Source organism: Mastigoproctus giganteus, chromosome 7, assembly GCF_048544385.1.
Source record: "Mastigoproctus giganteus isolate SK-2022 chromosome 7, ASM4854438v1, whole genome shotgun sequence".
NCBI lineage: Eukaryota > Metazoa > Arthropoda > Arachnida > Uropygi > Thelyphonidae > Mastigoproctus > Mastigoproctus giganteus.
The window spans coordinates 91,846,845-91,873,911 of NC_143581.1; the positions used below are offsets into that span (position 1 = coordinate 91,846,845).

Genomic DNA, 27,067 nt, shown 5'->3' on the forward strand with positions numbered 1-27,067 from the left:
ATGATATTTGTAACAATAAAATGTTTTTACAGAATGAAGTTTGGTGGAATGTATGCATATGTGTAATATTTGCCAAACTTTAAAATTTTCCAGATTTTTTTTTATTCTCAATTCCTGTTGAGTTACTGCAACTATTTCCAGTACCCAAGACAAATATCTGCAAATGATATTTGTCTTATGCACTGGAAATAGCTAATACTTTGGTCAAATAAGTAAGACTAGAAAGCAGATAAAGTCTCTGTCTTGTGTGTGCCCATGTACATGCATCTGTATGATATGGGCAACGCATGTATGCATTTTAAGAATGGGAGTGTTTGATTATCATCCAACTTTTAAGCAGTTTCTCAACTTGCGTTTTAGTATAAAATCAACTAAACTACTTTTTAATTAAACTTAGGATCCTTGAACTTAGGATTCATGTCTACCAATTCTTAATTCATTTATTTGCTTATATATAGTGCAAATAAATGAAATAGTTAATTTATCATTAACTATTTCATCAGCACCAACACATTACCATATGACAATCTGAAATTTTTTCATCTGAATAAGAAAGTTACAGAAACTATTTTCTGTGAGAATACTATATATAGTATTCTCGCATTATATGGATTTTTTCAAAATAATAAAAAGTTTTTCCTGTCAAGACAAAATGGCTACTGGTGAAACCAATGTATGATGATCACATTCTCCTCAGCCTCTGAGTGAAAGTAACAAGTTTTGGGACACCTTCTTTCAAGGGGAAGAGGCTCAAGATGTAGCAATAGCAGAGCAACAGGTCAGGCTCAGTGCTGCCAAGGGCTATGTAAAGTGTCACATTATTACAGAACACCATGCCATGTGTAAACTGTCTAGCATAGCTTTACTTTTACAGACTGCCTTAACTGCTGTGATGGACAGAGATTGTGGTACCTGAAGCAGAGAAACTATCAGTAATATTAATTGTCGATTAAAAAAAAAATAATAATAACAATGTCATCATACCCATACACTGACTATGGAGTGAATCTTTTGTGTGTTGGGGGAGGAGAATGTTTACACTGCGATCCACGACAATAAAAATTCATTGGCTGCTTATCATCTGCATTTAAATTACATTTACATGCAAGGCACATTTGGATATATCCATCTGGTTCAGAGTACGCGAATTACAGCCACCTTTCCTGCCTTACACTGAGTATCCATTACAAATATGAAACTTATACTGGGAGGGTGGGGGGTCAACTGTTCTGAAGGCATGTTTCATTCATTCATTCTGTGGATATCCCAACTGTTCATTTCAGAAGCAAGTCAATATATTTTTTTTAAATTTTATTATTTTTATTTTTATTTTTTGGCTGATTATTGCTATTACTTAAATTTTAAAGATATCTAATTATAAATTGTATATGTTCATAGTGGCAAAACAGCAGAGTGACACTGATGATAAAACATCACCAGCCTATATCCCAAGGGGTGCATAATTTTACCACAGTTTCTTCTACACCTGGCTATGTCATTGCATAGCATTACTGTTACATAAACTTTATAAAGTGAGAATTTAAAATTTTCAAAAAAAAAAAAAAGAGCCATAGTGCTAGCAATACAACACTTCACAATAACAAGCAATCATTATTTGAATATGAACATGTCCTAAAGCCCTAATCTTAAATAATAGAATGAAAACTATTTAAATACAGCTGTGGAATTTCGTTTTGCACTTTAGTAGAATAATAAATGAAATTATATTACTCTATATTATCTAATTTATCTCATTAATCTCATTTTATATATTCTTAAATAAATTAGACAGAATCATTAAAATCCCTAATCTGGTGTAATCTAGAGGTTCATAATTAGCATTAGCTTGATAAGTATAAAAAAATAGGTTTTTAACTTTAAATGAAAACAACCAGGAATACTGGTAAATAGTATGTTAAATAAATCTAAATAATTCTAGAAATTACAATATATACATAAATATGGCACAAGGTAAGTATCAGGAACTTGCCATTATACCTTGGAATATCTACAAGCAGCACATACTTCTTTATTAGTATAATTATATTCTTCCTATTGTTTTATTTATAAAATATCACAAAAGAGCTTTAAAATAAACCAGTTATTGGTTATTGCAAAAAAAAAAAAAAAAAAAAAAAGAAAGAAAAGTATGTATATAAATAGCAGCAATGAATGCTTTAATTTGTAGTTAACCTGGTAGTAGTGGTGGTGATGGGTGGTGGTAGTGGCAACCTCAAATGTAGAAAACGCAGTGCCAGGTCAACTGACAGGTAACTAACTTTCTTTTAATTTCTGGAAAAAGTTGAGTTTTTTAAAATTATTCTTCAAGAATACCAATATTTCATCCTTAGTTAATGTATTGCAATACTTATTGTATATAACTTTATTTTTTAATAAAAAAGTTATTTATTTATTATTATTTTATCAAGTCTTAAATACTAAAAATTTGGCATCTCTCATACTGTGGAATTATTTGCACAACTGGGTTGCAAGCCATTATACCACTGGGTACCTTCCACCCACTGATGAAGGCAGTGCCAGCCACAAGCATGTTCAACTGGTTCTGTTGAACAGGCCTCGAGCTCAAATGGTCAAAACAATATTGTTGATTAATGTATTAAATATTTTTCATATTTAGTTTTTGTTCAGTATAATATAAAATTATTTAATTAGTCTTATTTACTGAAAAATTAAAAAAATCACTATTACAAAAACACCACACATAAGTTTGCACAGGACCCTAGGGGCCAGCAAGTAATTTTTGAACAGGGCCTCAGCAAACTTTGAGGCCGCCTCTGGATGAAGGGCCAAATAGCGCTTCATCAGTAGGTGGAAATGGTCATCTGCGTGCTAGTATCTGCTGACAATAAGTAACAATAGTCTTCTCTATTGGGGAAGCATGACTTATTTGAAGTATAACTGGAGAGGCAACTTGTGAATGCATTCATATGAGATATAATCAAATGATGTCATTATAATTAACTTCGGTTAACTTACTACGTATAGACATAATGCATTTTCACTAACTTATAGGGCTAAAAAGATATATATTAAAAATATGCTTCTATCTTTTATGCATTTCATTTTCAATAAAAAACATTTTAGACAAAAAATACAAACAAAAATCTATTAAACTCTTCTTCATTTTCCCCTTCATAAAACTGTTAAGCTCTTAGATATTATTATTCACTTCCATTTTCAATTTTTTTTCAAAATTTGAAACTGTATCTTGCTTCCTGCAGCATAGCAGCAATCTGAAGAGAATATCAGGTTTTCTGTCGCTGTCTTTATTATGTGAAAACAATAATAAATCTTTCAAAAACAACTAGGGTAAGACTAGACGTTTACTGAATTAGTGGGAGAGTAAAAATAAGTAATGTGAAACTATAAATAAACAAGCAATTCAAAGCTTCACGGTAGGTCATCTATCAGGTGACCCACTATGCTAAGTTGCGAAAGGTGGTGGGTCACCTGACAGGTTCTTGCACTCAATTACTCTGCAAAAACAATAAAAAAAAAAAAAAACACTTCTTCAGAGATTACTGCAATAAGAGTGTCTATATTTAAAAAAGTAGAAGAAATTTCAGATTTTTAATCACTAATTAATGGTTAATGTTGGATTATTTTTTTTTGAGGGTCATCTGTTGGGTCACCCTCTACCACTGTCAGGGTAAGAATTGATGATAAGGGATAAAACAATTATACATGTGGAAAATTTTATTCATTATTTATCAGAATTATTTATTTTTAAATTAGTTATATATATATATATATATAACTCTCGAAATTTCCAATCACTCATTTTGACAGAAATAAATTTTAATTCTATTCTACTAATTGTAATAAAAGCGCATTCTAAAAATTGTAGCAAAAATAGCTCATTATAAGTTTATATAACGTATTTTAACATTCTGATATTTTTTATAACCTCTAAAATTGTCATACACAAGCGAAACCTAAATTACAGAATGCCTTATATAATAATTAAATAGTTTAAATGATTATCTAAGTATTAAATAATTTAATAAATTACAAAACAAATCACACTGGTCATTTATAACATATGTATATATAGTTATAAATTAGCAAAAAAAGCTTTCAGAACAGGTATTAAAGGTGTGCTTATTAAGTTGCCTTTTAATTCTAAGTTAACGTCTGTGTTACTTATAGGTCTATTTAAGTAAGTTAATAATAAAGCTCGATAACTAAACTAGATTTCAAATTTTCAGATCAAGTGTACTGTGGTTCCCTCCTGTGTCAGTCGTCCACTTCTCACTAAGTCATCATAACTGGGAGGTGGTGCACAAGTCAAAAATGAATCCTGAGGGGCAGTTTCAGATCTGCAAAAAACTAAAATTATGAAAATGCATGTCTACATTTTTAATCCCATGAAAATGAAGTTTAAAGAATAGAAAAAGTACTTATTAGTAATTGAAATATTCAATTTTACAATATGAAACCATTCTAAACTATGAAGTGAAAGGAATGCTACTAATTCATATCACCTTCATTAGATGCAAATGCAAGTACATCATTATTGTTAGATAATATCACTCAATTTAAGTAAATCAAACAACAGGGATGATTATAATATTAAGGCGTTTAAAAAGTTAAGAATTTTAAAAATGAAGATGATGATTTTTTCCAAGTAAAAACGAAATGAATTATTTATGTTTGTTCACATGAAATTTCATAGTACATATTATTCTTTTGAGATATTGACAAAATAGATATAATTAAAATATATAGTTTAATGTATAATTAATACAATAAATGCTGGCATTATGGTGCAATATAATATAAAACATTTTAACATAAAAAATACACAATGCATTGTGTATCTATAATCTGTAAGATTACATACAAATTAAAAGCACACACAAACAAATAAAAACTGATGGTAGCTTATCAGCAATATATAATTTACTCCCATTTATCTCTGTAATCTCTGATGGAGGGATACAAATTCAGATGAGTTCAAGGATAGTAAAGGTCTCTTGGGAGCTTGCTGGTCACAATGGATCAATTCATGGCAATCATGACAGCATGGCATTTCTCAGAGATGTATATTATTAAATATTTTAGCTAGTATGAACCAGAGCTGTAATGCTTAATACGTTCTATGTTGATATCATTATTTGTAAAGGCTATCAGAGGCTCCAAGGTACAAAGTCAAAAGGTGGGCCTACTATAGGCATATTCACTTCTCTTATTATTTTATAAATATTTTAGCATATTGATCTTTACATAAGAATACAATCAAAATTTTGATAGTGAATCAAAACTTATGAAAACCCATGCAATCTGTTAATTTTTATAGAAATTTCATAAATTTAGGATATCCCTCTATAAATTGTAACATTTTCATATTAAGGTATGAAATTAAATTAAATTAAATAGAATTGCAACTAAAAATAATTATAAATAATTTGTTCTGTGAATGCTGTACCAATGTTTATATATCATGCATCATGAACAATCTAATTGACAGTAGTTTAGTCACTTCACAGTGAGAGGGATAGATTCAGGCTATCAGAGGCTGAGAGGTACAAAGTCAAAAGGTGGGCCTACTACAGGCATATTCATAAGGAGGCCTCCTGAACCATTTCTTGGGCCCCAGGTAGCACCTCTAATGGTTAAGGCACATAGGCCTGCACATAAATCTACACCTGGCTATGACAAAAACCTTTGTGCCCTGGGGCGCAAAGGTCCTAGGGGCACATTCCAACGAAATGTAAATTTTTTTTAGTGGTTAAAAAAATAATTATTTAAATTAAATAAGGTAAATAATTATTTCTAAATAAAAACATTATTTAAATATTTTATTGAATATTAAGAATATATTTAAAAAAAAAAGATTGATTTACAACATAATCCTCTTTATGGTTTTATAATATTCAGGGTTGCTTTGCGGAGCATCACTTTAATATTTAATTAAAAGCTTCCAAAAATATTAATAGAAAAGGTAGGGTAAGGAAGAAGGGATAATATTTTAAGTCAGATGCCTTCGTTTTCATGCAAAAACTACAACATAGTGCAAAAGTACAAATGTTCATGCCAAAATCTCAACTATAATATTATCAGGATAATGTTCCATGTCATATTCATGCACTGTATTGTTATTATCACATCATACAATAAATCATAATAATATACAGCAAAGCAGATAAATATTATATATATGAATGAATGGATAGACAGATGAATGGGTGAGAATAGGTAAGCTTGTTGGTAGGCAGGCTGATGGATAGATAGGCGGTACAGAATACAACTGGGGTGCAAAATTTTAAGTCTTGGGGCACATGAAACCCTTGTGCCAGGCTCTGATCATGATGTGGACAAACTGTTGCCTTATATAAAGGAATAATCACCTCCTTGTGCCATCTGGCAAAAACCACGAGCTGCCCTAGCAGCCTGTCTGTACTGTTACAAAACTTCATGTCAGATTGTATAATTACCCATGGGTCTCATTCATTCTCCACCACCTTGTGTGTGTGTGTGTGTGTGTGTGTGTGTGTGTGTGTGTGTGTGTGTGTGTGTGTGTGTGTGTGTGTGTGTGTGTGTGTGTGTGTGTGTGTGTGTGTGTGTGTGTTACCACCTAACTGGTATGTTATTATAGGATTAATGCTCCCCACGCAGTACCTTGCATTTATTAGCATTAAATCTTAATTGCCACTTCTTAGCACACCTGCCTAATTTTTCTAGGTCTCATTTCTTGCTGGTGTAATAAGAAATCTTGCTCAGAATGGCAAATTTTGATCAACAGCTCAAAGGATACTCTGCATTACTAACACAAATGAAATAATTTTATTTCCAATAGAGTAACTGCTAAATATTATAAAAGTTATCAAAATTACTACTAAATTTATTTATTCACTTCTTATATTAAAAATGAATGGAAAAGACTATACACCATACGAAATTGGGCTACACACAAAATTTGGTCATCAGTTTCTCAACCCCATCCCCCCAGAATAGACGACAGATATATTTCTTATAGGTCTCTAGGTTACTCTAATTCATAATGCTTTTGTTGCACCAAACTAACTCAATGTTAGTGAATTGGAATATCATCGGTTTGGCTGAAACAAGAAGAAGAAATGAATCACTTATAAGTTTATCAAGTGGAAATCTGCTGTACACCAATGGAAACAGTGAAAGGAGTGAAGGTGGAGTTGGGTTTCTGGTTCATAAAAATTTTAAAAACAACATTTTGGAATTCAAAAGCACATCACCAAGGGTGTCAAGACTAATACTCAAGATTTCTAAGAGATACAAGCTACAGGTTATAATGATTTATGCACCAACATCGAGCCATGATGATGAAGAGGTTGAAGAAATGTACACCGAAATTGAGTGTCTTCTAGATGAGCAAAAAACCCACTATACTTTTATTATGGGGGACTTCAATGCTAAGGTTGGAAAAAGACAAAACATCGCAGAAAGGGGAACTATAGGAAATTTTGGAATTGGTGAAAGAAATGAAAGAGGTGAAAGACTTGTGGAATTTGCAGAATCTCAAGGACTGACAGTAATGAACACTTTTTTCAAGAAAAGGGTGAACAGAAAGTGGACATGGAAGAGTCCAAATCGATTAACAACTAATGAAATCGATTTCATCCTCACTAACAGAAGATATATTGTGAATGATGTTACCGTCCTGAATAAGGTAAATGTTGGAAGTAATCACAGAATGGTAAGATGTACACTTGATATAGATGTAGGAAAGGAAAGGAAAAAACTGACTCGAGTAACTAATACAAAGGTCTTTGAGATAACAGACGAGGAGAAAAAGCAGTATGTACTGAAACTTAAGAACAAGTTTGAGGTTCTGCAGACTGCTCAGGACCAAGATATCGACGAGGAATATTACAACTTTCTGAAAGTGATAAGCCCAAGAAACCTATAGGGAAAAAGAAATCTAAAGAAGAAAAAATTAGTCAAGAAACACTTGTCATGATGAACCGAAGATGACAAATGAAGAGCAAGAAAAACACTGACAGGGAGAAAATTGAGTATACTGAGTTATGCAAAGCCATTAGAAAGAGACTCAGAGAGGACATAAGAAGATATAACACAAGAAAAGTAGAACAAGCATTAAGGGAAAACAAAGGATTTAAATTAGCAGCCATGAGCAGTAATACAGAAAGACAAATGATACTGAAACTGAAGAATAGCAATGGTGTACTTATAAACAGCAGAGAGGGCATAATTCAAATTGCAGAAGACTACTATAGAGAATTATACAAGGAGCGAGGGAATGATGCCAGAAGTGAGGAAGATGGATTGCAAAGTAGCAACACATACGACATAACCGATATTCTTCCTGATGAGGTAGAACATGCATTGAAGAAAATGAAGAATCAGAAAGCCCCGGGGGAAGATGAAGTTACTGTAGAGTTGTTAAAATTGGGAGGAAGAGACATAACACAAAAACTGGCAAGGCTCTTCACAAAGTGCATTCAAAAAGGTGTGACGCCTAAGCAGTGGAATAATGCAATCATAGTTTTGCTGCATAAGAAAGGAGATAAATCAGAAATTGGAAATTATAGACCAATTAGCTTGTTTTCCCACATCTACAAGTTGTTCACAAGGGTCATTACTAACAGATTAGAAAGAATACTTGATGAGAATCAACCGAAAGAGCAAGCTGGCTTTAGGACAGGATTCTCAACTATGGATCACCTTCACGTAATATCACAGCTAATGGAGAAAGCAAATGAATATAAAACACCATTATGCCTGGCATTTGTGGATTATGAAAAGGCATTTGACTCCATACAGCATAAGGCAATGTTTCGGGCACCAGAAAGACAAGGCATAGATACCCCACATATTATGATTTTGAAGAAAATATATGAGAGTGCTACCTCCTTTATTAGACCAGACAAAGACAGTAGGAAATTTAAAATCGAGAAAGGAGTTCAACAAGGAGACAATATTTCCGAAGCTGTTTGCTGCTGCCCTTGAGGAAGCTTTCAGAAGATTAGACTGGTTGCAGAAAGGAGTCGATGAGAACGGAGAGTACCTAAACCATTTACGATTTGCAGATGACATTGTGGTCATAAGCCACGATCCCAAAGAATTAGAAGAAAATATTAATCAGTTATGCACAGTTAGTAAGGATTTAGGACTAAAGATGAATATGGCTAAAACAAAAGTAATGATGAACAAGTATGCCACAGAAAGGTAAAATAATGATTGAAGGAGCAGTAATTGAAAAGGTGGAGTCATATACTTATCTGGGACAAGTTATTAGCTGTATCAATGATAAATGGCTGGAAGTCAAGAGAAGAATAAATTTTGGATGGATAGCATTCAGGAAATATAGTCACATACTGAAGAGCAATATCCCAGTTTGTCTGAAACGTAAAATAATGAATCAATGTATACTCCCCACCATGACTTATGGAAGTGAAACTTGGTCACTCACCAAAAGAATGGAAGAGAAGCTGAGAACTACACAGTGAAGAATGGAACGAATTATATTGGGAATCAGACTATTAGATAAGAGGAGAAACACATGGATTAGGCAGCAAACTCAAGTAAAGGACATTCTTATCAAAACTAAAGAACTAAAATGGTCTTGGGCAGGACACATAGCTCGAAGACATGATGACAGATGGACTAAAAAAAATAACAGAATGGTGCCCAAGAGGAGCTAGAAGAAATCCTGGAAGACAAAGGCAGAGATGGATAGATGAAATTCATGAGTTTGTGGGTAGTAAATGGATGGCCAGTGCTCAAAACAGAGGGAACTGGAAAGTTGCTGGAGAGGCCTTCCTCCTGCAGTGGATTGAAAATGGCTGATGATGATAATGAACTCAATGTTATGCTGACAATTCTTATTTACCAAACAACTTTCATAAATCTGTGTAATTCTTGATTAAAAGCAAATTTCTCCCCAAATGCCATTTTCAGGTCTGCTCTTTCTACAAAAAAAAAGGGGGGGGGGGGCAAAGAGTGAGGTGAGTAATTACAGATCTGTAATCCTGACTTCTGTTCCATGGAAAATAATTGAGAGTCAATGGTTAAAGAATTAATGCAGGAACAGCTAGACAGCAATTCAGTTACCAGCAATCATAAAATGGATTTGTTAAGGAGTGATCTTATCTGACTAATCTCACTGGAAACAAACTTCCATCTGTCGTTGTGGAAGTTGATAGCTTAAATAAATTTAAGGAAGAAGTGGACAAACGTTTGGAGTGAATGGATGGGTGAAACAGGAGGGTTTTTTTTGGCTGATGCTGTATAAGCTTGCTTTCTTGCATCATGTGCCTCTACTAATGCTATGACACAGTAACAAAGTAACCGGATGCAAAAAAATTACTTTGGTATCATTTACTTATATTTCAGAAAGCCTTTTAATAATGTTCCACATGATGTATGAAAGACTGCTACAAATTGGAGCAGTGTGGAATGAGGGGCAAGTTACTGCTATGGATAAAAAGGATGGTTCGGTGGGAGAAGACAGAAATTGGTTATAAATGGGCACTGCCCTTCTTGGACTAATAGTGTTAGTCCAAGAAGGGAATAATGAATAATGCTACTAATGCATCTCAGGGCCCCTTCCTGTTTTCAATATTTATTATTGACATCGGTAAAGGCATATCATTATTTTCTAAGTTTGCAGATGGTACAAAAGTTGGCAGAGTGATTAATGACAGTAATCAGAGTATGCTACAACAAGATTTAGAAAAATTAGGCAAATGGGCTGAGAAGTGGTAATTGAAGTTTAATATTGAATTAAACTCATCTGGGTAGCAGTAATCCCCAAATAATCTACCAACTGTGTGGGACCACATTCATAGCAGAGAATGGAAGAGACTTGGAGGTAATTGCACAATCAGATATGAAGTTCTCTGAGTAGACAAGATAATAGGAGAGCTCATGTGGGTTTGGCAATGATTTACACGAATTTCAGCAGCAAGGAAAAAGATGCAACTATTCCACTTACAAGGCAATGGTTAGGCCACATCTGGAGTAATCCATAAAATCTGGAAGCCTCATTTTAGGAGGGGTGTGGATCTGTTGGAACAAGTGCAGAGAAGAACAACAAGAAAAGTGAGGGGAACAAAACAGTACTCTTACCAAGATTTCACATCTGCAAATTACAGCATCTGGAAACTAGATACCTGCAAGGAGACCTGATTGAGGTGTTTATGGCTTTGAATGGACTGAGTGAGCTAAATGTTGATGGCATTCTTATTCTTGTTTATATAACATACATAAGGGGGATATATTTAAATTGAGGAAGGAAGGTTGCAGGACAGATATGCAGAAATTTTCTTTCAGCCAGAGAGAAGAAGTTGATTAGAGGGGATGGAGAAGTGATATTTGAAGAGTTTTTCCCCCTCTGATGATGTATAAGCTTGCTTCCTTGCATAATTTGCCACTACTAATGCTAAATGCATTGCACATATATTTAAATTCAACACCCATAATATCATATGATATTATGGGTGTTGAATTTGAATTTTTATAATATTTCTATTATTTAAGGATTTGCTGACTTTTCTAGTATACACTGATGTTGACAACGTACTTAAAAGTTAATTAAATTTATTTATTATGCTTCTAGCATTAATATATAAGAAAATAAATGCCTGCCTTTTTACATCCTTTGTGACTCAAACACATTATGCATAACAGCTTGTGGTACTGTCTGAGTAACTAACATAACTCATAAAAGTTGCCTGAACTTCTAAGTAGGAACTGCAATTAGTTCTATTATTCCCTGAATAATTGTCAACTGCCCTCTCAATTATCCCTTTCCATATTAAGTAAAAAAATATATAATAAATAATATATACTGTTTTAAAGTGTTACCAAGTGATTTTATCAATATTAAAACTTAAATTTTTACATTAATGCAATTTAATAATCTTTTTTGTTCTAATAAAAGTAGCCAACCAGGCTAGTCGGGTAGGTAAAGTGCTTGACGGCAAACCAAAGGTTGCAGGTTCAAATCCCGCTTCAGGCTTGGATCAGAGTAGAAAATGCAAAAACTTTGGGAGGTGCATTATGGCCACAGAAGCCGATGTGCCAACAACTAACAAAAAAAAAATAAATAAATAAAAGTGATACTATAAAAGTAAAGATAAAAGTAAAGTGATACTATACTATCTACTAACCTTGGAGTAGGCAGTTGGGAACCAGGTGTGAGCAATGTCCTATGAGATGGATGCTGGCCAAGTGGTGGAGATTTCTGGTACATTCCTTTTGCCTGTCTGTGATGACTCACCACTGATCCTGAACGGTAATAAGGTGCACTATGCAAGAAGCGGGACTGTGATTCTGTTGGTGACTGGGCAAAATGTCCTGGCTGGCTAGGGAAGTCCCTGAAGACTGGTTGAGCAACTGTAGGAGAATGAATATGATAATGTTTATAGTGGTACTGCTGTACATCTCCTGTGGAAGGTGCAGTTATCACAGTCTGTGGTGCTGTTGAAACATTTGTAGTCAATGGATTATAATGCACGGCACTTCCTTGATGGACGTGGCTTTGTCTCGTTGTTAGATATGCCCTTGATCTACGTTTCTGTTTTCTTCTCACACAGCACTGGATCATCAGTAACATTGTATTCACCCCTGCAAGTAACACTCCAATGTACACAAAAACCAGGAGTTCTCCACTCTGAACATGCATGACAGCACCTGCAATGACTAGAGCACCACCTGTCATAATGGCAAGGATGAAGACTGCTTGCTGAAAATAATAGCACACTTCATGAATATTGCATTCTGTAGATGACACCGCAGGTAAATCACTGGTTGTATTGGTACCCCCACTTCTACCAGAAGGGGCAGTGCTCCTTGCAGTCTGTTGTCCATAATGGGGCTGTGGAGCAAATGGTGGTGCTACTGAAGCTGAAGTGAGAGGAGTCGTGGCTGTAAGAGCTCCACCTGTAGTTTGAGAGAAGACTGAATGTGCTGGATGTGTTGCCGAATGGTCCTGGTCAACATCAGACATTCTTCTGCATCACCTACAGAAAAACCAAAAGGGATTTGATTTTATGTATGCCTAACTACATAAGAAAAAGAATTAGCATGACAGGTAATAAAAAACAAAAATTACTTATAAAATTGTGCAAATGATGATGGAATTCATCAGAGGATGAAGAATGATCCAGTTTGCAGTTGATCAAATAATAACATTATTATTATTGTTGTTGCTCTTCTATTATTTCTCCCTGATTGGGGATTCAACCACGTGACGGGTATTGCTACCAAGTACACAGGGTGGTTGTTGTTATGTCTGGTGTTACTGTTAGTTGAGAAACTCTCCGACTATCCTACAGGTGTTCAGGATTGCGACTTTCTGGAGTTCCTTGTAGGTGTTTGCTGGGAGACCTATTGCTGCTAGGCTGTTATGTAGGGTCTTTGGCACCATACCGGTGGTTGACACAATGATCGGAGTGATTGTTACTTGTTGCATATGCCACATCTCTTTGATCTCTTGCCTCGGGTTCCTGATTTTTTACTCATGGGTTTTCTGGAGGTTGCCAGTGTTGGGCACTGCTATTTCAATTAGATAGGTAGCCTTTTCCTTCTTGTCCACAAGGGTTATGTCCGGTCTGTTGCGCGGTATTGCCTTATCCATTATTATGGCACTGTCCCAGTACAGATAGTGGGTTGGGGTCTAGTACTGCTATTTCATACTTTTAGTACGGTACACTTTCTTTGATCAACTGGTATTTCCTTGCAAGCTTCTGAGGTATGATCCTGGCTACCTGGTCATGTCTATGAGTGTACTCAGTCTGGGTGATCACCTTGCATCCTGCAGTGATGTACTGGATCATTTGTGAGGCCAGGTGGCATTGTCAACATGTGTCATTGGACACTCCAAGCTCCTTGGCAATGTATTTTCTATAGTTTCTGGTGTTGATTACCTGGCCACGAATGGTGAGCATGACTCCTTCAGTCTCAGGGAAGAACATCCCACTTGTGAGCCATGCATTGGAAGCCATTTTTATCTGTGATCTTGATGGAGATCATTGTAGTGTCTGCCATGGAATATTTTCTTTGCCTATCTTTCTAGCTTTGTGCCATCTGGATAGGAGGGGACTCCTTGCTTAAGTTGAGTGGGGTATACCACTTGTCTATTTGCCTTATGGCCTGGTAAAGGGCTGCTATGTGTTTCTGGAAGTAATCCTTCAGGTTAGAAATCGCTGCTTTCTGTTGCTCAATGAGGTCTATTAGGCCCCTTCCTCCTCCTTCCTGGGCTATTGTCAGTCTCTCCACGGCTGACTTCAGGTGGTGTTAGTGGCTCTTGGTCATCATTGTCCTTGCTTTCTCATGATATCCTCCAGCTCAGTGTTGGTCCAATCTATGTCCCTGAAGGAGTATGTTAGCACTGGGACTGCATGGGTTTTTTATGGCTTTAACTGTGTTCCCTCCATTCAGCTTTGCTTTCCGCAAGCTTCTGAATCACGGATGGCATTTTTTGGTCAGGCAGGCCTTGATTTCTTTGTGCTCTAACTGCTCTAGCCTGCATCATACCCAGGTATTTGTAGGTCTCTCCTTCTGTCATGGCTTCGATCTGTTTACCAATCTGCAGCTGGTAGTTTCGGTCAACTAATTTTCCCTGGTGCAATCAGTGGGTCTTGCATTTGTCTAGACCAAATTCCATCCTGATATCATTGCTGAATTCTTCAGTGATCTGGAGTAGTTAGCATTAGCATTAGTAGAAGCATATGAAGCAAGAAAAGCAAGCTTATACAGCATCAGCCAAAAAAAAAAAAAAAAAACCCTTCCCACTTCACCCATTTGCTCCAAACGTTTATCCACTTCTTCCTTGAATTTATTTAAGCTATCAACTTCCACAATGACAGATGGAAGTTTGTTCCAGCAATCAACTACCCACTGCTTGCTAAAGGCAAATTTTCACACGACAGGCGGTGCCTCTGTAGCCAGGTGGGAAGGAGCAACAGTACGTAGCACACGCTACTTGATTAGACTGGGAGTTCGAGCCCGTCACCACCAAATATGGAGGATGTGGAAAGGTCAGGGAATGACCACCACATATTCCCGGAGAAATATGGCCTTAGTTGCTAATGCTCCTAAAAATCAAATAACAATAACAACAACAACCACACGACAATGGTCTTTCCTCAATTTCAGTTTATGCCCCCCTCAGATTTGTAATCTAAGAAAGAGGAAGAATCCCATCAGCATTGAGGCTTCTCAATTCATTCAAAGCCTTATACACCTCGATCAGAGCTCACCTTGCAGGTGCCTAGTCTCCAGATGCTGCAATTTGCAGAACTTAAGCTTCATAAGAGCACCCACCTCAGTCTTGTTGCTCTTCTCTGTACTCATTCTAGCAACTCTACATCCTTCCTAAAATGAGGCCTCCAGACCTGTATGCAGTACTCAAGGTGTGGCATGACCACTGCCTTATACAATGGGATAATCACCTCCTTATTCCTGCTAGCAAAACTCCTGTATATCATCGACAAGACCACATAACCTGCTCTGGCAGCCTGCCTGTACTGCTCAGAAAACTGACTGCACAATTACCCCCAGTTCTCTTTCATTCTTCACTACCCTGAGTGTAAAACCACACATTTTGTATATTTCTCTGGGGTTACTGCTACTCATATGCAGTACTTTGCATTTGTCAATGTTAAACTTCAGTTGCCACTTTTCAGCCCATCTGCCCAACTTTTCTAGATTCTGCCATTAAAACCCTGGTCCTGCAAACCTTTGTATCATCTGCAAACTTCGACATTAAGCCTGATGTCAATATCATTGATAAATACAGAAATCAACAATGGACCCAACACCGAAACCTGGGGGACTCCACTAATAACATTGAAAAATAGGGAACCGATTCTTTTTCACAATACAGTAGACTCTCGATTTTCTGGGACAGATGAAAAAAAAAAAAAAAGTCCCCGACATATGTTAGGGATAAGTTCCAAGACTTTTTATGTAAGTCGAGTTTTACGTAACTCAGGAATGACTAATAAAATATTGCTACTATATCCCTGATATGCCAAAATTACAAAAAACCACATAATATCCCCAGAAGAATGAAGAAAAATAGTTATATTTTAATTCAATTAAATACTTTATCTGGGGACAGCAGTGAAGTAGCCGGAGTGGCACAAAAGAAAAGAAACCATAAAAGGAAGAAAAAAATGCATGTTATTGTACTGTAAAAATTGATATGTACTTCATAGCCTTGGTTATTATAGTTGACTTCACTGGTGCTGATCCCTTCACTGCTTCTTGTATTTTATCTTTATCCTTTATTATTATGTCCACTGTTGACACTGACAAATCTCAATTCTGTACGATACTTGTTAATGTTTGACCATTTTCATACAACCTCGTAATTTTGATTTTCTGATCCAACTCGATTGCTTTCCTTTTCTTGGTAGATTTACCCATACTACTGTCACTTATTCTCTTAGTCGGCACCATGATAACGGTCAAAATAAAATGAAATTTTCTTTAAAGAACTTCACAGGGTTAACACGAAAACTCACTATTATCACCCCACACTAGCTCACATTTTACTAATACACATTTGTAGAGGTCACTACCATAAAACAATAAAGACAATTTGGAGTTTCTGGTTTATTGGGCTTTTTCTGTTAGTGAAATTCATTATAAACGGGTAGTAAACTCGATCTTATTGCATTTGTGATAATACCAATAGCTGGAATTCTGTGGGTTTTTATGTTATTATGTAAAAACATAAAAATGTTTTTACGTTATTATGAAATGTGTGTCCCCTTCACTGAAATCTTCAGTCATATAAAAAAAAAAATAACATAAATAAATTTTAAGAATCTTCTCTTTATTCCTATTTTTAAGCTTTTTATTCTGTATTTCACTTGTGCAATTTGCGTGTGCTCTGATTGTTATTATTGCTTGCTTATTTTTATTTATTTATTTTATTTATTTTTTTTTACTGTTTTCAATTTTATAATCCTTGAAAAAAAATTGAGTGAAAAAAAAATTACTTTAAGTCAGGGACTTACTGTGTCAAAAAATGTTCAGCAACCTATGTAAAAAATATGGTGATAGATAAAAAACTTACCAAGCACTACTTGTGTGTCCAATACAATGCTTCCCTTTATTTTTTACGATGTTGCATATGGTTTGGTCACCAACATTACAATGGTTCATTAAAGATTTAACGGATGCACCAGTTTCAAACTTTTGAATAATTTAAAATTTTTCTTTAATTGAAAGCAAGCACAACTCTTTTGCATTTACCCATAATTTTTGAGATTTCTAAACAAAAAAAAAATATTTACTATAGAAAAAAAAAAAAAAAAACGTCGACATCCCTGGCATAAATAACAAAACAAAATTTGTCTTTTTGCGGTGTGATGCAACACAACAATTGACGTGACTAAAACAAACTAAACATTTGTTTTGTTTTCTTTTCTTTTTTTGAGCGGTGGGTGTGAAGACAGCGGGAGTTGCAAGATAATAGGTACATTAATCTCCCAATGATGACTTATAACACCGCTTCTTTACGACTTGCAAAACATCTGTTTATACCCATTCTAGTTATTAAGTAATAACTAGAATAGGTATTAGATAGTATGAAACAGAGCTGTAATACTCAATAGGATACTACTAGAATAGGTATAAATTTGAATTTTATGATTTCTGGTTGATTTTTTTCTTTTTTTTTTTTTTCTTTTTCAAATTTGGAGTCTTGAAGTGTCCCGGTTAATTGGATCTCGGTAAATCAAGAGTCTGCTGTATTTATATCATGAAAAAACTGTTCTTGGAGCCAGATGATTCTTGAATTTTAGTCTTGATCCTAAAGGTTTCCAGGTCATCTGGGTAAATTTAAATATCTCGTGAGATTGCAGAGTTCCCTTTGTATAAATAGATGTTGTCCAGAGTTGTGAAGTTTTTTGTCACTATAGTTTTTATCATTCTTTAGTTCACAAAAGTCAGATTTGGGATCTGATGATATATATTCAATGAATGGTGGAGATTAGCCTTACAGCTGAAGCAATATTGTTGAGGTACACAATGCTCTTCTTGTCCTTCATACTATAACCTGTTACATTATTGGAACAAAGTAGCAATCCTAAATATAATTAAGTACCCTCCACACTACAGGAATGACAAATGTTGTGGCTTTCTTTTTAAAACATTTCCACAGATGTGTGACACACTTTATGGGGCCAAACTTTTATCTTGGTCACCTAATTTGATTCCAAAATATGCACCGTATACATTTTTCACAATGAAGTTATATCCTCCATTTGCTTCACACATCTATACATGGAATGTATATTTAAGAAAACAATTCTTAATGTTTGTAAGAAATTGTATGCGATAGATAAAAAAGGTTTGATATTTAAACTTAGCACTAAAAGTACACCTACAAACGGTATAAATTTTGGAAACATCAAAATGCATGCAGATCTGTTTTATCAATAAATGCATCTAACCAGTGGCTTTATTTATTCTGCCAAATATTATTTATAAACAGAATTATAATTGATCACAATTTTAGTCTTTGAATGTCTACATTGAAAAACCTTAACAGAAATGCATACAAGCAGTTAGAAATACAACAAAAATTCAATTGCAATTCATAAGAAAAAGAAATAATACAGTAAAAGATAAATTTTCTGTTAAACTTATAAAAAATTCATAAAAGTTGGTGCCTATGTATTTGAAAATCAAATAAGAGCAAATTAAAATACTACACATTTAATATTTTACACTTATATAAGATGGAGCTTAAAAAGAAATTTATTGCATCAGAAAATGATAAAATTTAGTTACCCATTTACATGTCACATTCAAACAAAATTTAATGTACATGTTCTAAACATGATATAACTTTAGCATGAATAGTTTCAGCTACTGTTTTCACCTATACTCTGTTCACTCTAACTTTAATCCTGAAATAAACAAATACACATCACTGAGTAAAGTTCGTATTAGTCAGATGCTGAAGTATCATTGAATTGTTTAGCAACTGATAATGAGTTTTACTTGATAGCACACTATTTTCATTTTATAACACAACTGACAGAATGTTTGGATAGACAGGTGACAGCAGGACAGCAAACTGAGAGTAACTTCCTAAAGTGGTGTAGATGTTGAGATGCTCCCCCCAACAGCTGCAAAAGATATATAAACACAAGGGTACACCAACTGACTGCTTGTTTTGACAGCCCTTAACTTTAGACTTCTGACTGGGAATTTCAAGTGTATTGAAGGTGGACTTCAATGAGGCAGCAAGCAAACATGAAAATGGAACGGCACTAAAAATTAATGTCACTACAAAAGAGTCCAACAGAAGCAAACAATTAAGTCATTTTAACAATTTTAAACAATGAATTAACAAATATCTCTTGTGTTTCTACATTATTTTCTGAGGTAAATTTAATTCTGAGATTTATAAGTTTTCTCAGAAAATGGCACGAAGCATTTGGCTACTTTATTAATTGAAGAATTAGAACACAAAATTAAACTTACCAAGAAGTTTCTTGTTTTCCAACTTCTCTTCACCAGGTCTGTCTCACTTGTCATACATCAGCCTACAGTACAAACAAAAGTTCTTAACTTGAAATATTATTAGAAGGTGAAAAATCAAATGTGACTTTTTAAACAACTTATAAGCTTGAATGTATAAAAAACCTTCATTTATTATGTGGATACCAGGATTGATCTATCCAAGGTTGCAGTGTGTGTGTGCGATCCAAGCAGCAGATGGTCAGCTGCTCATATTATCCACAATACACAAAGTCTCATGCTTTTATAGGTACATTAGTATATATGAGAAATGCACCTATTCTCTTCACTATATCCATCCACATGTAATATTGCACGCAACTTGATTTCTAATAGATGAATTATCATAAAATTTTATACTTACTTCTTTAACAATAAAATCGGCCAAACAGGAATCTGGCAATTATTATTTTTTTGTCCTTCCATCTGTTCACACGTAACAACTTGTCTCAGTAGATGCATTTTCATATAATTTTATATTTGACTTTACTAAAATGATTTATTGAGCATACCAAAATTTCATTACAATCAGATGAATTGAAATTCTGTAAGAATTATTCAATTTTTTTCATAAGCATCACAAATGTTATCTACATACTGTATATTATAGCTGAAGCAGTGGATAATATGATTTATTATCACTGACTGGAAGAAAGAATGGGAATATAGCGAATGCACAGAAACGAAATTCTTTGGTTAGTGCATAAAAGTCTATGCTTTTTACTCGTTTTTAAATGCATTAGTATATATGCATAATGCACCAATTGTCATTTCCATGTCCATCTATCTGTTCAGTTTTGCATGTAACAACTGAATTCCTAGTGCTCAGAGTTTCTGAAATTATATATTTGGGCCTTTTTAAAAATATTTGTCAAGCCAATCCATGAGGATTGGCTTGACAAATTCATTAAAACCAAACAAATAAAGATCTGGCAATTAAAGTTTTTATTAAAATAGGGCCAAATTATGTATAAAAATTAAAACTGAAATAATATTTAAGAAATTTCTAGCATATTCGAGAATATTCCAGAAAGGTGTAGAAGATTCCTGAACGCTGTAGATGATTCTAGAATATTGCTGGAATGTGGGAATATCATCACTCATAAGGAATGTCCAGACTGGACATATGCACAAGTACCACCTTTAAAGCAAAAGGAATCTTGCAACTATGTATATTGATTCAGGAAAAAAAAAAAAAAAAGAAAACACACTTCCAAATGTTCTCGAATGTTCATGAGACACTAGCCACACATATAACAAATTTTTTATTAAATTTATATATTTATTGGTACTGCAGCTGTTGCTCAAATCTGTTGTGTGCTTGTCTGCAGTAGTGCATTTCACAGGCTGATTTCATATTGTGCGCTGCAGAAAAAACTGGAAAAAAATTCGGGGGCCCTACTTCCTCCACCTGAGATCGGATAACTACAGCCCCAATTGAAGAAACTTTTAGAAATTCCTCCAGTTTACGATGGGACTCAAACCAGGAACTCTTTAAATGAGTAACAAGTGGTAAAATTACTGCACTATAATGAAGGAACCACCAGGACAGAAAGGGGAGTTAATTTAAAACTAATTTTTATTTATTCATATTTACATTTATACTAAATATATACTAAATACAATTATTGTATTTAGTATATATTTAGTATATACTAAATACAATAATTATTCTTATTTACATTTAGGGCAGGATGTGGTAGGGTAGTTAGCATGCCTGGCCACAAGTAAGGAGGTTGCAGGGTTTGAGCCTCTTAATTGCTGCAAAAATGCACAGCCCATTACAACTGGGGCACTGAAAATCTGCCTGCTATTAGTTAATGTGAAGCGGAAATGACGCAAATTACGTCACTTCCTAAATTACGCTAACGTTGATTCGGTAGAGTAAGTAGCGGGCGTGAGCATAAAACATTACATTGTTCATACTAAATATTTTACACTGAAATATTTAATATGAACCGATTGGTGAAATATTTAATATGAACCGATTGGTAACGAAAGTTTAGTATTAAAATAGATTAGTAACGAAAATGCGAGCTGAAAGTTAGGAAGTATGCGAGATGTAATTTAGGAAAGTAGCAGGCGTTAGCATAAGCTCACGCCCGCTACTATCTAAATGATTATGTATTCAGTTATCATGATGATACATATATTTTTAAACTCTTCTTGCCTCGGCCATCTAAAACACGCACACTTTAGGAAAAAAAAATTCGTTGTTACGAAAAGTAACGTTTTTTTTTTTTGTAGCAAAATTTCTGAAGTCTGGAATTGTAATCACTCAGTGACCTTCCACGATACAAGTTCACTTGTTTCTCTAGTCGATCTTTTAATCTCAACATTGGCAAAAGACAGACATACGGAAAATTTGTAGTTTCCATTATTCCTCATTTTTATGATTCAGATGAACCGGGGATTTTGGGGATTTCTTTTCTTTCATTCTTAATTTATTTCCTTTACCTTTTTAAACAATTTTTATTACCATATAAACCTTTTTATAAATTTTTTTATAAACTCTTCACAAATGACAGTTTGAAGGCGAGCATGGTAAAATAAAATAATTAAGGTTTTTACCTTAATTATAAATAGCACATTTACTTGCTGACTTAACTTCTGCTAAAGTTTCGACAATTATCTTGATCGAAGTTCGTTTTGGGTGTTTAAAACATACCGCCCGCCACCAACCCTAGGAATGAAATTCGTTGTTAAGAAAAGTAACGGCTTTTTTTCTTTTTCTTTTTAGCAAAATTTCTTATAATGGGGGATTTCAACTTCCCAGATATAGACTGAAACTTATGGGTTGGTCACTCGCACACTAGTAAGACTTTTCTGGATTTATTGGATGATTGTTTTCTGCAGCAGCATGTTCGAGAGGCAACTAGAGAGGGTAATACCCTTGATCTGGTTATCAGCAGTGATCATTCGTGTATTAAGAATTTGCAGATAACGGAACCATTAGATGGCAGTGATCACAGTGTACTGATGTGGGATTTACTTAAAGTTATAATTACCATCAGGGGTAAAGGAAGAAGTTTTTGCTTCCGTAAAGGTGACTATAGAGGTCTCAGACAGTTTTTAAATTCTGTACAGTGGGACCAACTGATGATGTTGTGGGGGTGGGTAAAAAGCTATTTTTTATTTTTTCTGAAAATCCTATTCCTCAAAGAGGCCTACAATTATATTATATTATGTTATATTTTTTTTATATCCCCTTATTTTAACCCCTCCCACTTTTACACCTGACTTGATTGATTTCAGAAAATTCCCAGACTCACGGGGACCCCTAATATATTAAGGTATTCTTCCACTGGACTGGCTGAGTTTAGAAATGACAGACACACACACAAGAATGTAGAATATACAAATTTGTTTTTTATTGTCATATTATATATAAGAAAATTTCAATAACCTTTAACAGAATACAGTATTTAGTTTGACACTTGTTATTTTACTAATTTTTAAATGTGTATATATCTTGTAATTTACAGTCAACCTTGTTATCAAAAGAACTACTAAATCCTAATACTTATATATATCTACATATATATCACTGTGTCTCTTCATGTTGCTCTACAAAGATTTCAGTAGGTCCGGGCATTTATTACCCCTCACAATGCACAATCTGTCTCTTTGCTCCTTAACAGTCCATGTAAGTCAATAAACCACCATCAGCCAATGAACAGACAAAATATAATTTCATAAGTGCTCGTTTCCCAACTTATTAGGAAATACATGTATATTCATTCCAGAATCCTTACTTGCAAACCTGTCAACAGTCAACAATATCCAACCAATTTACTTAGTTACCTTTCCGTTCAATTAATCCACTATTTCACAATTAGGGCTAGATGCTCATTTAATTGTTTACCAGTTTAATCATTTTCTACCCCAAATAAGTCATACTCACAGCAATTTAACATTCACAATAATTCAAGGACAAAATTTTTACTTCCTACTACAGATTAACTTACTCTTAAATTGCATTACTCTGATCTCTATACTAAATTAAATTATCACTCCTTAAGTATTACACTCGTTCAAATATATATGTATATATATTTAGTACTTTGACATTCTCTCTTAAACTTATAGCGTCCTCCTAGAGTCCTTTTCATTATTAAATTAGTTCCCCTTTTTTTTACAAATTATATTCTCAGTACTTATTCTAACACTTACGCAATGGTCTGGTATTCCTCCCTTCTCGGTCTCTCTTCCTATCTGCTCGGGGTGAGGACTGGAAAGCGAAAGGTTGCTCATCCGGGGAACATAGTAATCTATCCTGGGTTTCTCTACCGGGTACTGCACGGCTGAAGATAATACCGGATCTTATCTCCTTTCTTCCTCCATCTGCGTTGCGTCCGAGGACTGGGATACCTTCCGGGTCGACTAGTCACTCAACTGCTCAATCGAGAAATTTGCCTCTATGGCGTTTCACCATTCTTCCTCCATAGACTGCATTAACTTCTTCAAGGGAACGATACTTCCGACTCTAGACTTTCACAAAATAAATTCTTATAATAAATTCTCCCACTACAGCTTCCATCTCTCCAGGACTGCTTCCACCACAAAAACTCCTCTCCGAATGATCAGTATCAATTTTTTCTTCCCTTCTCTCCTTTCTCTCAAATTTCCCACCGCTTTCTTACTGGCCAATCGTTGACTTCCACATCCTTTCATTCGTGATCCTATTCGTCTCCCTTCAATTCCGTGGGCGTGCTTTCTTTTTCCTAGTGTGATCGAACTTCCGATAGACTGGAAATTACTGGATATTTCTAGAATTTAAACGTAAGTTCCGGTCAGCTAAGAGTTTCAGGCTTTCTTTGTGACCTCACCCCCATATCCATTTCTAGTCGCCCACACCTGCTAGAGGTCGAACCGTGAAATCTATAATAGGGCCACTTCCGCACTCAGTGCCCTTTCTATAGAGTATGTGCTCCTGTCTTAAGTGGGATTTGTTTCGGTCCATTATGATTGCTTTTACTGACTCGCTTAAGGAATTTTTCCATACAACCGAGATTTAACTAACTGGGTGTGTCTGGAATAACCTTCGAATTTCAGTGTTTCTTAACAAATGATACTTGTCTGAAACTAACTATATACGCCACAATTAATTCTTCCAATATTTAACAAACTTTATTAAATTATTGTAAGGCTGGGTCCTTACAATGTTACCAACAGCAAATTCTAGGTGGGAAGCATTCAAGGAATTAATAGTGGAAGCTACTAAACGATTCATACCTATTAAGAAATATTGTTCAAGGTTTAGGCCTAAATGGTTATCAAATGAACTAATGAGACTCGTGACAGAGAAGAAAAATGCATGGGATGCATATAAATTAACAGGTGACACAGAAGCATATGTTATACATAAGCTAGTCTGTAACCAAGTCACAAAGGAGGTTGGGCAGGTGAAGGCAGATTACGAGAAATCTTTGGCAAAATATGCTAAGAAAAACAGCAAGGATTTCTTTACTTATATAAACTCTAAAAGGAAGGGGATGAATCTGATTGGTCCACTTGACATCGATGGTTCGACTGTTGATGATCGTGCTCAGATAGCAAACAAACTGAATGAGTATTTTGCATCTACATTCACACATGAGGAGTTATTAAGGTTTGAAAATGGCAGAAGGTTATCAAATTGTAGCAGGGTGCTTAATGATTTTGTAATAACTGAGAGCAAAGTGGAGGAGAAATTGTTGAAGTTAAACATAAGAAAGGCACCTGGGGTGGATGGGTTTGCAAACCCTTAGCAATAATTACGAGAGCATCCTTGGACTCAGGGGAGGTCCCCACGGACTGTAGATGTGCAAATGTGTCCCCAATTCACAACGGGGGATCGAAGGGTGACACGAGTAATTACAGACCAGTTGGTTTAACTTCTGTTCCGGATAAAATAATGGAGTCACTGGTTAAAGATGTATTGCAGGATCATCTAGACAAGACTGTAGCAATAATTCAGACACAGCATGGGTTTGTTAAGGGAAAGTCTTGTCTGACAAATTTGATTGGTTATTATGATGTGGTTACAAAGGAACTGGATGCAAAAAATAATTTCGATATCATATACTTGGATTTCAGGAAAGCTTTTGACACTGTTGCGCATGGAAGACTACTGTACAAATTGGAGCAGAATGGTACAAAGGGTAAGTTTGTATTAAGGGTAAGTTGCTACAATGGATGAAAGGATGGTTGAGTGGGAGAAGACAGAGGGTGGTAATCAATGGGTGCTGCTCTTCGTGGACTAATGTTATTAGGGGAGCCCCACAGGGTTCGGTGTTGGGTCCACTGTTGTTTTGTATATTTATAAATGATATTGATGAAGGTATATCAGGTATATCAAAGTTTGCAGATGATACAAAGGTTGGCAGGGTTATTAATGACAGTAATAGCAGTGTGTTACTGCAACAGGATCTAGAAAATTTGGGCAGATGGGTTGAGAAGTGGCAACTGAAGTTTAACATTGAAAAATGCAAAGTACTGCATATGGGTAGAAGTAACCCCAGAGAAACGTACCAACTGTGTAGTACTACACTTAAGAAGGTAGAAAATGAAAAAAACCTGCTGGGAGTAATTGTGCAGTCAGATATGAAGTTTTCTGAGTAACGCTGACAGGCTGCCAGGGCAGGTCATGGAGTGTTGTGAATGATATATAGGAATTTTGCTAGCAGGGAAAAGGAGGTGATTGTCCCTCTGTATAAGGCAATGGTCAGGCCACGCCTTGAGTACTGCGTGCAGGTCTGAAGGCCTCATTTTGGGAAGGATGTAGATTCGCTTGAGCATGTAGAGAGAAAGGCAACAAGATTGGTGAGGGGGAATGAAGGGATCCTCTTACCAGGAGAGGCTTAAGTTCTGCAAATTGCAGCAGCTGGAGACTAGGCACCTGTGAGGTGATCTGATTGAGGTGTATAAGGCCTTGAATGGGTTGAGCACGCTGAATTCTGATGGGATTCTTCCACTTGTTCATGGGGTGTTCATACGAACCTAAGGGGGCATAAATTGAAATTGAGAAGGATAGATGTGCGAAAATTTTCCTTTAGCCAGCGGGTGGTTAATTGCTGGAACCAACTTCCGTCTGTCGTTGTGGAAGTTGATAGGTTAAATAAATTTAAGGAGGAACTGGACAAATATTTAGAGGGGATTGTTTTGTAATTTTTTTTTTTTTTTTGGCTGTTGCTGCATAAGCTCATACGCTTGCTTTCTTGCATCACATGCCACTACTACTACTACTACTACTACTATTTCTGAAGTCTGGAATTGTAATTACTCAGTACGCTCATATTTCTACAATCAAAAATGCTCTCTTCCTATCTGCCTGTCATGTAAAAATAAGGCAATGATATGTATAATATAATTAATTAGACAATGTATAATTTGTATAATTTATTAAGACAATGATATATATAAATTATAAATGGATAATTATGTATATAACTTATATTTGTATATATCAATGTGCACCTCCTGGTCAATAGCCGTAAGCGGGTGTCTCTTAGGAGAAAATATAGATAATAATAATAATAAAAAATCCAGTATTTTTTGCTAGGACACAGGTGCATGA

General features: G+C 35.1%; 1 protein-coding gene across 3 annotated transcripts in view; it reads right to left on the reverse strand.

Annotated features, from left to right (window-relative positions):
• Positions 1–27,067, reverse strand: part of LOC150083072 (uncharacterized) — a 112,840-nt gene that overhangs the window by 37,051 nt on the left and 48,722 nt on the right. The window contains exons 2-4 of one of the 3 annotated variants that reach the window (XM_090377009.1): positions 19,474–19,535; positions 12,135–12,986; positions 4,126–4,340 (exon numbers count right to left, since the gene is read on the reverse strand). In XM_090377009.1, coding sequence (XP_090233135.1) covers positions 4,226–4,340; positions 12,135–12,973 — 954 coding nt within the window. In that variant the 5' untranslated portion in view covers positions 12,974–12,986; positions 19,474–19,535 and the 3' untranslated portion in view covers positions 4,126–4,225. Of the gene's footprint in view, positions 1–4,125; positions 4,351–12,134; positions 12,987–19,473; positions 19,536–27,067 lie in introns of those variants that run through there. The other 2 variants (XM_090377011.1, XM_090377010.1) reach the window with 2 other exon arrangements.